This window comes from Panthera pardus, unplaced genomic scaffold (genome assembly GCF_024362965.1).
Source record: "Panthera pardus isolate Hobbes unplaced genomic scaffold, ASM2436296v1 HiC_scaffold_11, whole genome shotgun sequence".
Lineage (NCBI taxonomy): Eukaryota > Metazoa > Chordata > Mammalia > Carnivora > Felidae > Panthera > Panthera pardus.
In genome coordinates this window covers 78,383,656-78,399,233 of record NW_026526666.1, presented here as the reverse complement: position 1 = coordinate 78,399,233, position 15,578 = coordinate 78,383,656, and the positions used below count along the sequence as shown (strand labels likewise).

Genomic DNA, 15,578 nt, shown 5'->3' with positions numbered 1-15,578 from the left:
ATAAGAACCAACTGCATTTCCCAGACAAGCAATCATATTGCTTAATCTTTGCTTAAATGCCTCCAGTGACAGTGAGCTCACTACTCCCCAGGCAGCCACCCCCTGGTGGTTAGAGTTTCTGTTACCCAAAGTCGGGTCTGTCCCTCTGCACGCCACCCCCGCCCCAGCCTTTCATGACTTTTTCCAGTTAAGCATCCCCGGTGGCCCTTGCTCACCGGGCGATAGCCTGGGTGTCTGCCACGGCCAGGCCACTGGGTTCTGTACCCTTCCAGTCTGACCAGGCCTCCATGTTCTCCAAAGGGCCAGGGCACAGGCCATGCCAGGTCATGTCGAGCCCCCAAGGTCTTGTCCCCTCCCTCTCCTGAGCCCACACACCTTCTCCAGGCCGTCCTCCTTCAGGCTGATGATGTCCAGATCAAAATCCGTCCGTAAGCCACTGGTTTTGTTGAAAACAATCCGTCCAGTTAATCCTTCCCATTGAGCCTGCCGGAAGGGAGAGGGCAGAGCAGCAATTCCTCGGGCTCATAAATCATCATTCGGTACAACTGTACAATGCTTCATTTTAATTACTCTTTGCACTGATACTGTTCCCCCAAGACCATGATTAATTAATAATCACCTCCATCATTGCTCGGGCTGTGGTGCGAGCCAGCGATTTCCATAAATTCTATTATGCTCTTTAGCCAGCTTTACATTTGCACCTTCTCGTGTACAACATCGATCTCAGACGCACTCAAATGAGCCCCCGCCTTGAAGCCAAAGAGGAGGGGAAGCCCGTGTCAGGTCCCTAGAGAGGGGCAAGGAGGAGGCAGGCGGGCGGCTTGGGGCAGGTGACACCTACCCAGAGGTGGAAAAGCCAAGGGGCTGAGCCAGCCCTGGCGGTAAGACCAGAGGCTTGGAGTAGAGCAGGAGGAGACCGAGAAGTCACCCCCAACGCCCCCGGCCCCAGCTCCACGAGCGTCAAGGTTAAGAACTCTGGGGTCAGAATGCCGGTTCCAACCGCAGTCAGCTGTGCAAACTTAGGAATTCTAGGTCACCTCTCTGCCTCAGTTTCCTCATCTACAAAACAGGATTCATAATTGTACCAAAACGCCACGGGGGGTGAATGGAGATAAAGCCCATAAAATACTTAGGACAGTGCGTGGTACCACCCGAGCCCTTGAGCTCATGGTCACTTTTGTGTATTGTCATTAACATCGTTAACACAGAGAGAGATGCAGAGAACATGCAGGACCCAAGCTGAGAAAGTCCCACTCTTCCAGATCAGGGGTGAGCAAGCTACAGCTGGTGCCCCATAGGCCTGCGGCCTGTTTTTGTAAACAGTTGATTAGAACACAGCCACACCCATGTATTTACTTATTGTCTTTGGCCGCTTTGGAGCTGCTGCCTCAGGCCTGGATAGTTACAAAGAGACCATCTGGCCCACAAAGCCCAAATATTTACTATCCAGCCCATTGCAAGAAAGGTTTGCTGACTCCGTTCTAGAAAATACCTTTCCTGTGGACCCAATGCATCCCTGCAAAGTACTTCACACCGCTCAGAGCATGTAACCTCCACAGCAGCCCTGCAGGTGGGCCAGGTGAGGTCACGATTCCCATTTTACAGACCAGGAAGCAGGCCAGGAGGGCCAGGCGCATCACCCAAGCTCGCAGAGGGGGTCAGAGCTCCGCGCTGCAGCTGGGGTCCCAGGGCCCCACCCCTCAGGCTGGAGCCCCGTCCTTTCTCTCCCTTCTCCAAGGAGGTAGGAGGCAGCCAGCACACGTGTAAACGCCCCAATACCAACGGGCTTTCTGTGTCTGGGAGAACAAACCCATCCATCCTGGAGGTCCTGGGAACCAAGGGAGGCTGCAGGCTGGAGGTGGGGGAGGAAATCTGGAGCTCACACAGTCCACTGGGCTGGAGGAGGCTGGGGAAGGAGGTGCCAGAGAACATGGGGGCGGGGGAAGGTCTGATTACGGAAATGTTTGCTTTGCCAAGGTGGTTCCCAACCACACTGGGGTCATGACCCCCTGCAGGCTCTGAAAATGGCCCCAGGGCCTCTCCCCGGCTGAATGTCCCTGGCGCACACACTGGCACTCAGAACTGGACACCCAAGTTCACGGGACCATGGATCCCAGGAGTCCAAAATAAAACCCGTGGGCTCTCCAAGCATTTGGGCAGCTCTAAGGCCCCAAGGTAAGTGTGCAGATGAGCCAGCCGGTAGACCGACCGAGGCAGAGGGGCGGGGCTTGGAAGGGGTCCGGGAAGCTCTAAGACAAGTTGGACAGAATGCGGGCTTTGCACAAGTGATCCAACCTCTCTGAGCTTCAGCAAGGGGAAAATGATCTATTTCACAGGTGTTCAAAAAGATGTATAAAGTGCTTAGCACAGTGCCTGCCATCTACGATCCCAGCTAAGTGCTATATGGTATTATTTCTCCCTTGGATTATAGGGCTGGTGCTTAGCTGGGAGGAAGGCTGGGGGCTTGGGCCAGGGCCTGAGGCCTCAGTAGAAATCCTGTCATAGAGGGCTAACTAACCCCCTTTCCTGAATGTGCTTTGTCTCATCACAATCCTGCCAGGTGGGTGTCACTGTCGCCCCCATTTTAGGATCATAGACACAGAGGCTCAAAGAGGGGCTGAGCTATAGAAAGCTGCACGGGATGGTGCTGCAGGGCAGAATCCGGGTCTGCAGGAACAGAGTTGAAGAGCGTGGGGTCACCATGCCCAAGTTCAGTGGGGGAGGCTTACAGAGCCTGGGGGGCTGGAAACGGGGTTGGGGACAGAGACTAAAAGATCAGACAAGGTGAAGACCACTGTTTATAACTTCACAGGGAGGCTCAGCTCCCCTCCGGCTGGCTGGCTCCCCCCTCCTCTGCACCCTCAGGCTATCTCCTGGCCCCCAGGGGAAATCACAGCAGGTGCCTTCAACCTGCACTCGGAGCGGACTGAGCGCTGAAGAAGCTTCCCCCTTGTCAGCTCTGGAGGAATTAAATGCCAGCAGGGGGGCACGGACTGTCTGTGGGCGGGTGGGCAGGGCCAGGGCAAGGAGCCACTGGCAGCTCCTCCCTGTGACATTTCCCGGCCTGCCCGCCCCTTCCAGCCACCGCTCAAGACTCGCTAAATGAAAGATGCTTCACACGCTCTGAACTCCGGCCTGGTATTTTCCAGCTCCTCTCGGAAATGCCAAGTCTTTAAAATGATTTACTGTCATGCAGTCAGAGAAGGAGACGGGCAACTTGGAAATGGTCTGAGGGAAGACTTGTGCTGGGCTCAGGCAGGGCACTGGGGTCCCGGTCCCGGGCAGAGGTGGCACTGTGGGCCAGCCACGCGGCTGCTCGGGGCCTCCGTCTCCACCACCCTCAAATGCAGGTGGCACAAACGTGTTTCTGAAAGGGCTCTGTAAGGGTGTGAGTGGTGAGGGCCACTCACTGGGGCAGCGGCCAGGAAACAGGAAGTACACCGGTGTGGGCCAGTCAGCCCCAGGAGGGAGAAGGGGCCCCTTTCTACGGGGCGGGTGGTGACGAATCTGCTCCCTGTAGGGTTTTGTCACTGAGCCTCAAAAATTCCAACGGGTGAGGGGTAGACAGGGTGGAGGTCCCCGAAGCTATGTGGCCCAGAGATCCTCGTGAGCTGGAAACTCAGCATGGAGAAGAACCCATAGTCATGGCAGTTGTGAGGACAGTAACTGCAGCCAATCTGTTCAGCATCTGCTCTTGCCACGCTCTGTCCTGAGTGCTTCACCCACACCATCACCCACCTCATCCTGCAACAACCCTAGGAAAATCTCCAGGGTACAGAGACAGAGCTGAGGCACAGAGACATTCAGTAGCTTGTCTAAGGTCACACAGCTAAAAAGTGGTTAAGCTTCAAAGCCACTTTTGCTTGGCTCGTAAGGGTCCCAGGGTCGTGGCTCGGGTCACCGACCCCCTCACGCTGGCCTCTGACCACTCCGTCGGAGGCCTGCCGAGGAAGGAGGCACAGGGGGCTGAGAGTCGGGTCTCAGAGTTCCCCGAGAACAAGCCGGTGATCGCTCAGGCCAAGCAGGCCTGCTCAGGGCTGGACAATCAGACTTCCTCTGCAGTTTTGAGGGGCTGGATGAGAAGGGACCATCATGGTCTTCTTATACCAAAATATCCGACACTGGATGGACCCCCTTCGAGGCATGAGGGAGCTGGTCCCAAGGACTTCGTGCCTCCCTCACCATGATGGTGGGGTGACATCTGCCAAGAGAGGAAACGGACACTTGGGGACATCTAGGACCATGCGTGAAGGCACACAGCTGGGAGAGGCAGAGACAACTCCACAGGCATGTGCATCAAACTACAGCCCATGTCCCGTCCCCATTCCTTTTAGCGCTGTTCCCAAGTGGTGGTGGTGACCTCGGGACTTGGGGGAAAGCTAACTGTCCACTGAGAATAAGGTGGTGGGTCTGTTACTGGCCCTCCTGGAGCTGCCTTCCTTTGCACGTGGGATTACATTCCTGAATGCAAGGGCTTGCTTCGTGTCTGCCCCCTCCCTAGGCTGGGAGCTCTGGGAATGCGGGGGCTTGTCTGTCTCAGCCCCACTGGATCCCAGTGCAGGGTTCTGCGCCTGGCACCCAGAGGGCCCACCACAATCAGCTGCTGAATAAATGAATGAGCGCTCAAGGCAGCCTGCCTCATTTCTGGTCCACTGTGATTGCTACAAAGAGATCGTCTACACAGCCCTCCTGGAGGGCTTCCCCCCGCCGCACTCCGTGCTGCCTCGACGTGGTCACTCCTTCTGACCCAGGATAACCCTGCCCGGATCTCGTCCCCAAGCGGTCTTCCTCCACCAGTCACTGGGATTTGCCTCTGCCCACGTCCTGGGCTAGATGCTTTGCGTCCAGTTTCACACGGTCTTCTAAACAACACGGAGGTAAGGACTCTTAATGCCCATTTTACAGTCCAGGAAACTGAGAATCAGAACGTTAATCCTCTCACCTGAAGGCACACAGCTAATCGTGATGCAGCCAGGATGCCTGGCCCCGGCCTTAGCTTCCCCCGCCTGTAAAATGGGAATGGTAAACTGCCACCCACAGCTTACAAGGACAATGGTGACGGAGAGTCTTTCGAAATTATCCGTTGGCACTACGTGTTTCAATGGTCATCTGAATAGCAGGATGGATTTCTGCTCTCTGGTTCCTCTGAATCAGCCCCACGGATGGGACTTCTTCACAGCCGCTGTGATGCCAGGAGAGCAGAGTCCCAGAGGGCCCACGACACAAAGAGGAGTTTGGATGGCTGATTATGATCTACCCAGCCTCCTCTGCCCTGGCACCGCCCTGAGCCCTTTCCACACGGGGTCTCATCTTCACTTCACAGCATCCCTGTGACTGGGCATGCTTCGTACCCCATTTTGCAGATGAGCCAATCAAGGCTCAGCAAGGTTCTCTAGCTTGCCCAAGGTCACACAGCCCGAGGCAGAGACCCTCATGTCTTGCATCAGAAAGCCAACGCAGGTCCTGCTGACCGTGCTGACCGCCCACGGAGAACCTCCTACACGCCAGGGCCTTTGCCTCTCAACCCCCCTGTAAGAACGAGCCCGTCAGGCCCATTTTCCCCCCAAGGAAACTGAGGCTCAGAGAGGAGAAGCACTGAGGCCGGGTTTGTGCGGACCGGAAATGGGTTCTGCCTGACTCCCACACCCGGGCCTTTGCTCTGCAGCTCTGCTGACCCCATGCTGATCCCCAGGGGCAGTGGGGGGAGGCCCTGGCTGGGGGAGGTGCAGGGGAACACTCACCTCCTTGATGAAGTTCATGAAGCGGCCGCCAAAGCGCCAGGCCTTGTGCCGATGGCACTGCAGGGAGTTCACGGTCATCTGGGGTGCCCGCTGGTAGCACACGGACACGATGTGGACGGCGTCATACAGTAAGGCCGCGTCAGTCTGCAGGGGAGGGCCCGGAGCCTGCCTGAGAGCAGATCCCAAGCCCCGAGAGTCCTCGGCCCAATCTGCTCTGTCCCTTTTCCCCTCCCTCGCCAGACACAAGGGGTCCGGGTGAGGGAAAGGCCCACGGTGACCCCGTCCACGCCCCCAGCGAAGGCCAGACTTGGGTGTCCCTGCTGTTCCACAGACACTCAACTCCCACCCTCTGCAGCTCAGATCTTCTCCCTCTAGGCCCTCTCACCCCATCCCACCGCTCCTGCTGCTCCCCTAGGCCCTGCCCACACCTTCTCCTCTTCCCGCTCCCCAGCCTTCGGCTGGTCACAGCCGAGGGTCCTTATCCCCGCGCTCCGAAACAATCCGTTTACAAGCCTCCACTACCACCTTTGGTGTGGGACTGTGTCTGATTCCTTTGTGTTCCCAGAGCCTAGTCTAAGGTCTGAGGAAGGGAAGTGGTGGGAGGGGAGAAGAGATAGGGAGGATGGAGGGAAGGGAAGAAGGATGGGAGGAAGGAAGAAAAGATAGAAGAGGGAAAGGAGAGAGAAGGACAGGGAAAGGGGAGACCCCGGATCTGACCCGCCTGGCTGGAATACCATCATCACTCCGTCCAACAGGCCGGACTCTGCCCGGGGAGCCGCCTGCAGCCTCTCCATGGACCACTTCTCCACGATGGCCGAGACATGGGGGTTGTCCACGTTGAGGATCCGGAACCCTGTCAGGTTCACCCCTGAGTAGCGGTAGGGCTCCAGGTCTAACGCATATAGATCCTTGACGGAGAGAGGTTCGAGTAAATAACGGTGTGGCTGCTGTAAGCTCCACCCCCCCCCCGCCCCCCACCATCCCACACTCAGAGCCCCACCGCCCAAGGCTGCATCTCCCAGCAGAGCCCTGCTCTGCAGGGGGGAGGCTCAACGGTGAAGGTGACAGAGCACCTGCAGGAGCACTGATGTGGAATTGACGGGAACACCCTCTGCCTGCTGGCCGACTTCACATACTCATGGCCGGACCTCTGGCAGATGGCTCAACCAATTTCTTCATCTACGGAATGGGGACTGTGGTGCTTTTATAGGACCCGGTGCAACAGGTCACATAAAGGCCCAGCCCAGAACATCACAGGAGCTTGGTAAAGGCCATCATCGTCATTCCCAACGATGGGGGAGCCCACTTTGGGAGCACAAAGAGCACTGGGTCTGGGCATCTCCAAGTTACCCAGAGGGAAGCCCAAGGGAATTATTTTATCTGCCCCCAAAAGACTAGTTGAAAACAGTCCTTTCTAGAGGTGCCTGGGTGACTCAGTCGGTTAAGCATCCGACTTCAGCTCAGGTCACGATCTCGCGGTCCGTGAATTCAAGCCCCGCGTCAGGCTCTGTGCTGACAGCTCAGAGCCTGGAGCCTGCTTCAGATTCTGTGCCTCCCTCTCTCTCTGCCCCGCCCCTGCTCGTACTCTGTCTCTCTCACTCTCAAAAATGAATAAATGTTAATTAAAAAAATAATAAAAAATAGACTAGTCCTTTCTAGCTTTTGCACAGTGAAGGAAACCATCAACAAAATGAAAACACTGAGCCGGAGAAGTACTTGCAAACTATATATCTGACAAGGCGTTGATACCCGAGATATATAAAGAACTCCTACAACTCAGTAACAATACCACCACCAAAAGCCAAAACCAGATTAAAAATGGGCAGTGAACCTGAAAACACATTTTTCTAAAGAAGACATCCAGATGGCCAACAGACACATGCAAGGGTGCTCAGCATCACTCATCATCAGGGAAATGCAAATGAAAACCACCGCAAGCCCTCACCTGGCACCTGTCAGAATGGCTAGAACCAAAAAAATAAGGAACCACAAGCGTTGGCGAGGACGCAGAGAGAAAGGAACCCTCGTGCACTGTTGGTGGGAATGCAAACAGGTGCAGCCACTGTGGAAAACAGTATGGAGTCTCCTCAAAAAATTACAACCAGAACTACTCTATGATCCAGGGGTTCCACTTCTGGGCATTTATCTGAAGCAAACAAAAAACCTAATTTGAAAACATACGTGCACTCCTGTGTTCACTCCAGCATGACTTATAGTAGCCACGATGTGGAAGCAACCTACGTGTCCATCGACAGCTGAACGGATAAAGAAGATGGTGTCTACACACAGAGGAATGTAAGTCAGCCATAAAAAAAACAAACAAAAAAAAGACAAAATCCTGCCGTTTGTAACAACGTGTCTGGACCTAGAGGGCATTATGCTAAGTGAAGCAAGTCAAACAGAGAAAGACAGATACCGTATGATGTCACTTACGTGTGGAATCTAAAAAGCAAAACAAAACAAATGCACAGACACAGAGAACAAACTGGTGGATGCCAGAAGGGGAGAGGGGTGGGGGTGGGGGGACGGGCAAAATAGGTCAAGAGGATTGAGAGATACGAACTTGCAGCTATAAAATAAGTAAGTCATGGGGACGTAATGTGCAGCACGGAGAATGCAGTCAGTTATACGGTCATGACTTGGTATGGTGACAGACGGTCACCAAACCTACTGTGGGGACCGTTTTGTAATGTATAAAAATATTGAATTGCTATCTTGTGCCCCTGAAATGAACATAATATCGTAGGTCAGTTAGAATTCAATAAAAAAGAAGAGTCTTTCTGCTTGGGACTCAAGAAGTACCTCTGCCTTCTTCTCACAAGCCAGGCCTCTCACCCTTGCCTATGTCACAAGCCAGGCCTCTCACCCTTCGCCTCCTAGGAGCAGCTGGCCGACAGTCAGCCCGTCTGTCCGTGGCCAGGCCACATCCGGTCTGGTGCAATGGGTAGGCCCTGGCCGAAGGGCCAGGAAGACAAGCCTCAGTGCCTGGAGCGGCCCAGCTCCGGCCCCTCCCTGCACTCCGGCTCTGTGGCAAGGTGGGCCGGTGAGGCGAGGAGGCAGAGGGGTTGGCGGGGGTGGGGGAAGGGGGGCAAGCCAGGCATTAAGAAAAAGTGGCAGGTGGCAGGGGCAGGGAGGTGGCAGGTGGTAGCTGGAGGAGCAGAGTTCTATCCTGGTAAGCAAAACTCCCCAAACTTGGAAATAAGGCGGAAGGGAATGTCGTAGGGAATGTCGTAGGGAAGCATCGCTGACCAGGCCCGTCCTGGATTCTGTGATGCTCTGGGAGAACGCACCTGGGCCTGACTTCACTCTCAGCTACTGATTAAAGGCCCAGACTCAAGGCTAACTTGGAGATCTTTGCCAACTGGAAAGATAAACCCCAATGTTGTGGTTTATTGCCCTGTAGGACATTAATTCACTGAGCTGTCTTACTCTGTGTTTTCCCCTCCAAATAAAAACTCAATCCCTCAAAAGCTCTTGGAGACAGTGTTGCCATCCTACTGGTTCCCTTGTTAATGAACGGAATCCATCTTTGATACGTGTTTATCCTATATTTGCGTGAGTCATTTTTTTACTTTTTGAAAATGTAACACACTATGATCCTCTAGAGTGGCCCCTTCCTACTAGAGGAGAAACTGCGTCCTAAGGTCCTCCTGGCCAACTGCCTATCCTTTTCCATGCTCTGCCCTCATCAAGCTGCCTTCTGTCCTGACCCCGGTCCATCCTCTTTCCTGGGTCCCTCGACTCAGACCCTCCATCCTGTGCTGGGAGAGCGGCAGGGCACCCCGTGGGCTGTACTTTTCTCTGCATGGCCACAGCCATCGGGAATAACACCCCAGCCCGTCACAGTCCAAGCTTCGGTTAACTCAGTGGTGGCTCGAGGAACAATGAGCCCACGGAGCAGGTTATCCACATGGTGCTGGCGTCCTCCTGTCTCCCAGATGTCCCTAATTGATGCTAAACTCCTGCTGCTTCCGCTGCACCCCCAGAATGGGCTTCTTCTGGGGTGCACTCTGTTGGTTTCCCCTTTGAAGGCTTAAGGGGTAGGGAGTAGCAGGGAGGTTTGGCACAGACTTGAACCAAGCAAGAAAAGTCAGTCCTAGCCTTGCCCAAACAAATAGGGTGCTGATTCTCGGCCAGGACTTGGGACGGGGAAGGGGTCGGGTGGGAGCACGAAGCTGGGTCTTCAGCAGACGAGGGGGTCTCGCTGGGCTGGCCAGAGGGTGCCTGCCCCAGTCTCAGTGGGGAGCCCAGGGTGGGCACTGCGCTCAGCCCTGATGTGGAAGACATTGTCCCATCTCAGTAACCCCCTGCGAAGTAGCTGTTTAATCGTCTTCTCCTTTTACAGATGAGGAAGCAGGGTCAGGGGCATCAGGCGACTCGCCTGCGGTCACGAAGCTCTTACAGGGCGGAGCAGAATTCGGACCTGGGGCCGTTTCAGTGGTGTGTTGGAGCTGGCTCCCACGGGTCCGTGGGAGCTAACTGTTCGCACTTCCTCCTGTCCCTGTGCGGGTCCAGTGACATCACATTGGGAGCTTAATACCAGCCACAGTGGAAGTATTCACACCACGGAAATCAGAGGCACTACAAGTCCAGGGTCATCCCCCTTCCCCTCTGAGAGCTGGTTGTACATTTTTGTCTGTCTTATTCAAAAATTCCCGGGCTTTGCTGTCCCCGGTGGTTGCCAAACACACAATATGCATCAGGATGGATTCTGGAGCTTTTGGGGGGGGGGGCACGTATAAGCCATGGACAGTCTGGGGTGTGGCCCCTGGTTGTTGGGAGGTGAGGGGCAGACAGGAGTCCGGTCCTTCCCGCCTTACCCATCTTGGCAATAGAGAAACAATCACGACGAGCTAATAGCTACGAGCACCTGTCAATCTTACACCTCAGGCACCACTTAATTCGCATCTCCACCTTACACAAGGAGGGTGTTGTTGGCACCCCATTTTAGAGGAAGGAACTGAGGCACAGAGAGGTTAGGTTTCACCGCCGGGGAGCAGTGCAGTCAAACCCAGGAAGTCTAGCTCCCGAGCCCTCCCTCTGACCTGTGACCAGCCCTCAGTCCACACAGCACACAGAGGGGTCTTTCTGATGGATCAATCCACCCCCCTCACTCCCGTGTTTATGGATCCTTACTACCTTCTCAGAAGAAAGTGCAATTCTTTAGTTTACAAAGCTCTCCACCCCGCCAGCCCCACTTATCTTCCCACCCCCTCCCATGTTTGTTTCAGGAGCCAAACCACTTTCGCTCCCCTTTTCCTTTCCTCGCTGGCCCCCATCACACATCTCCTCATCCCTGTGCCGGCATTTGTGCATGTTCTTATCCTCTGGCTGGAATGTCTCTCTTCTCAACCCTCTTGGGTGGGCTATTCTCTGAGATCCAACTCAAGGGGCACCTCTTCCAGGAAGCCTCCCCTGACTACTCCTTTACACATGCACAACAGAGTGGGTCAGGGGTGCTTCCGCTCTTACCCTGGGACCTCTCGGCTTTCACCCCTATGATGACAACTATCAGTGTCTATGTCTGTCTCCCCCATGCACCTGTCACCCGAAGTGGAAAGAAGGGTCGGCCAGCTGAGCCGCTCTCTGGACACCCAAGCAGCACTGGGAAGAGCCTGGGATCAAGACTAGTGTTTCACATCCACCTCTCAGGGGGAGCTCTCAATGACGCTGGAGGTTAGGAGCAGTTTGGCAAATTGCCTGGGGAGGAGGGACAGACCCTTAAGGAGACTGCTTCAGTATCAAGAGATCTTCCCCAAGTCGCCTCTGAAGAAGGCAGGTAAGGGAAGATGAAGCACTTTTGTTTTGCAGAGTGGAGAACAGGGAGTTTGGGGCCAGAGCTGAACTGCTGGGGCCCCAGGAGAGAAGCTGAGCTCTGCCCCCAGGGGGCGCCCTCCTCACGCCGCCCCTGCACAGGCTGGTGGGGGCAAGGCACAGCCTCCTCTCTGACGTAGCGCTAACCTCATATCGAAGGCCTGAAGGATTGCCAAAGCATCAGATTAGGGCCTCCGTGACTCAGGGGGAAGGGGGCATCTCTGGCCCTGTGGGGGCCTGGATGCTGGTGGCATCGGGCCTTCCAAGTCTACAAGATGTAGCATGTGGTCTGCTGACACTCTGAGCCTGGGAGGGAGCAAGCTGGGGTCACTGCTGGGGTCACCTCCCTCCCTGTCACCCTGAGCCCGGGGTACAAAGTGTGGTAGGACCCCTGGCACCAAATGTCCCCGCTCCTGTGACGCGAGGGCAGTGACGACAGGGCGCTGCTGAACAGGCCTCTTTGTCCGGCTCCGATTTTTGGTCCAAACTGCCCCTCGCCGAGACCCCAGGTGCCACGCACGGCGAACCGAGCGCAACCTTGCCGCTTGGCAAAAAGTTGCTGTTCTCGATGCCAAATGTTGACACGCCGAATTCAGTGTCGACGAGGGACCTTTTAGAAACATTCAGCATAACATAATAGACTAATTCATTAGCACCCCATGGGTCTGACTGGGTAGAAGCTGAAGCTCGGAAAACATTGCCTTAAGGAATGACAGATGAAAATATCTTTCCCATGATATAACTGTTATTGCCGGGAAGTGGCATTAATTGTGATTGCTTATCTATTAATTTATTATAATTCTTCTTCCACCTCCAGGCTTTTACCTACACATGACATGTACCAGGGGCTCAGCTGGGGCTGATTAACGCGAGGTTATCTGGGAATGGCTCAAAGCTGGCTGGCGCAGATACTGGCCGCTGGGGTAATTAAAATGTCTTCTGCGTGAAAGAAGCGAGTTTGGAGAATTTTTTAGAGGTGAGGAGTTGGTGACGTGGGTTTGCTAAGGGGAAGGAGAGAAATGGCAAATGCCACTGCCCTCCCCGATACAGCCTCGACTGACCAATGGGCAGCAAAGAGGTGGAATCACGAGGCCGACCCTGAAGCCAGCAGGGCCGGGAGGAGGATCCTGGGGCTGGAGCCGGAGCTGAAGCAGGACGTGGGCTGGAGCGGAGGGACCCGAGGGACACGGCTGATGCCCTGGCAGGCAGGCGGCCAGGGGCAGTCGGGAGACACGCTGGTTAGAGCCCCTGATACACGCACGCGCACCTACTCGGCTGCAAATTGCAGAATTCTTTGTACGGCAGGGTTCCTCCCTGGAAAGATCGACTCTCCCTGCTCCTCAGAGAGGCCCAGGGAGCACGGGCAGTGGGCTGGAGAGACCGTGCACCAGACCGGAAGTCAGGAGCCACGGCCTCCACCACCGATCCACTGTGAGACTCTGGGCAAGCCACTCAACCTCTCCGGTCCCAGGTTTGCCCATCCATCGACGGGGAGCAAAAACTCTGCCGTGGAAAGAGGAAAACCAGTGATGTGGAGAAAGGGCTTTGGAACCTGTGAGGTGTGGGCAAGGCTGGGATTTGTGGAGGCTCCATTTTCCCTCGTTAGTGTCGACCACCGTGCCTGGACCATGGCTGCCGTGTGCGGCCAGGGGAGGCCAGCCATGACGTTGTGCAGGTTTTCAGGGCAACAGGTCTCCACAGGGACCTTTGGAGCTAGACAGCCCCCAGCTGGTAAAGATCCAGGCTCCGCTCCCTTTCTCGCGAGTGGCCGCTCTGAGCCTTGGTTTCTACTCTCCTGTAAAATCGGGACATCGTTCCTCCCTTGGAGAGTTGTTCTGAATTTTGCATGAGATGGGCGATGCTGAATACAGAGAAAACACGAGCAATTTAACACTTCTGTAGTACTTAATTAAACATCAGGCACTCAACATACTCAATGCTCTGCGTAACAATGCCATGAGGTGATGCGGTTGCTGTGGCCATTTTGTGGATGGGAAAATGAGGCACAGAGAAGTGAAGTAACTTGCCCAGGGAAGCGGAAGAATCTCGACTTCTAAGTCAGGCAGGCTGGCCCCAGAGTCCACGGTCTTCACCGTGGCTATGACAAGGGTCTTGGTAACTTGACTGATTACTTTCTACTTTGTACTGTCGTTATTCATTCATTCAGGCATTAATGGCCACCTGCTGCCTGGCCAGGCACTATCTGGGCACCGGAGATGTACAGGTGAACGGGTCGCAGTGCTTGATCCTTACGTGCATGAAGGGAGCCTGTCAGCTGGTGGGCTTTGTGTTGGGTCCACCTCTGCACACTGTCTCCCACCTAAGTGCCCTGCTCAGTCCGTGGGGCTTTGAGAGCATCTGTACGTGGCTGCTGGACAAGGGAGTAAACGGATGCTTGAATTAAGGAAATGCAAAAGAGAAGTGGACACTGTCTGGGGCCAGAGGAAACCCCAGGGCACTCCCTGCCCTGAGCCTCCCTCTAAGACCTCTAGCCTCGCCCCCAGGAGGGCAATGGCATTAACGTAAGGAAACTGGGGTCACTAGGGAGGTGCCGTCTCCAGAGTGTTGCCTGAAAGGTGGAGTCAGGCCAGAGGGCAAAGGGCCCGGACGTTGGTCTCCGCACCCCAGGAGCCCAGGAAGGGGTGCACGGGGCTGCCATGCCAGGGGACAGGGCCTTGGGCCCCTGGAATGTGCCCACCACACCTTCCCAGCCTTCCTCCTCTGCCTCGCTCCGGGCTCCAAACAGAGGTGAAAACATGGGAGACCTGGTGGCCTCATCCTCCAGCCTGCAATGACTTTCCAGCATACAGCATGGCATGGAAAAGTCAGCTTGGGTGGGCAGAAATCCAGCAGGGACTTGCGGGAGAAGGTGCCTGATCTCGGTCTCCAGTTTCCAGGATCCCATTCTCCCAGCGTGACTCCTGGCACGTCCCCAGGTCTGAGCTCTGGATCAAGAGAATGTGCAGGGGGGGCGCCTGGGTGGCGCAGTCGGTTAAGCGTCCGACTTCAGCCAGGTCACGATCTCGCGGTCCGTGAGTTTGAGCCCCGCGTCAGGCTCTGGGCTGATGGCTCAGAGCCTGGAGCCTGTTTCCGATTCTGTGTCTCCCTCTCTCTCTGCCCCTCCCCCGTTCATGCTCTGTCTCTCTCCATCCCAAAAAAATAAATAAAAAAAAAACGTTGAGAAAAGAGAATGTGCAGGGTGGCCCCTGAGCTCTGCCACGGGCACAGGGTATGTGGGGGTGCAGGGAGGGGAATAAGAAATGGCGTGCTGGCGAACGCTTAATAACCAGCTCTCAGGGGAGGGGAGGCTAAAAACTGTCATTTGTAGTCTTTGCCAGCTCCTGTGGCCCGAATATTCCTTCCACCATGACTGACTTCAAGCCACCTACGTGCTATCGCTGAACGTGGATTTGCGAAGAGATGAACACAACGGGGTCTGGCAATCAGCCAGAGCGAGCCAGCCCCAAGCAATCCGGGGAAGCGCTAATGTGCCTCTTGCCTTTTGCTGATGCTGTTCTCTCCCGTGGAATCCCCTTCCCCTCTCTCCTTGGTGAACTCCTACTGATCCTTCAAGAACAACGTAAGCATCTGCTTTCTGGCCTCGAATTTCCCACCTTCCATCGGCCCCTCCGTACCTGGTGTCTCCCTGCACTGTGCCCCACGGCCATCTGTCCAGGCCTGTGATGGCACGAGCCTGCCGAAGGACCTAGACACGGAGGTGCAGACCGCACAGGAGGGGAGCTCCTTGAGGCCAGGGCCTCAGTGCCAGTCGTCAGGAGAGACTCAGCGGAGCCCAGGTGCTGGGTAAGGAATGTTATCTGGGTCCCGGATGGATGAAGGAACACAGAAGCCTGCCGGGCTGATGCAGATGGCAGAAGCTCGTTTCAGTGACAGAACGGTTAGCCATGCTGTCACTTGCCCCAGAACAAGGCTGGATGGAACAGTTCCCCCAGGGCCCCCGGGAGGTGCAAGGGTGTCTGGCTCCACGCAGGGCGGCTGGGTGCTGGGGCCCCTTTGGCACGG

At 55.5% G+C, this 15,578-nt stretch overlaps 1 protein-coding gene across 3 annotated transcripts in view; it reads right to left on the bottom strand.

The window, feature by feature from the left end:
• Positions 1–15,578, bottom strand: part of GRIK3 (glutamate ionotropic receptor kainate type subunit 3) — a 229,682-nt gene that overhangs the window by 53,989 nt on the left and 160,115 nt on the right. For all 3 annotated transcript variants that reach the window (XM_019430223.2, XM_019430225.2, XM_019430222.2), the window contains exons 6-8: positions 6,476–6,649; positions 5,742–5,885; positions 376–483 (exon numbers count right to left, since the gene is read on the bottom strand). In XM_019430223.2, the coding sequence (XP_019285768.2) occupies positions 376–483; positions 5,742–5,885; positions 6,476–6,649 (426 nt within the window). The remainder of the gene's footprint in view (positions 1–375; positions 484–5,741; positions 5,886–6,475; positions 6,650–15,578) is intronic.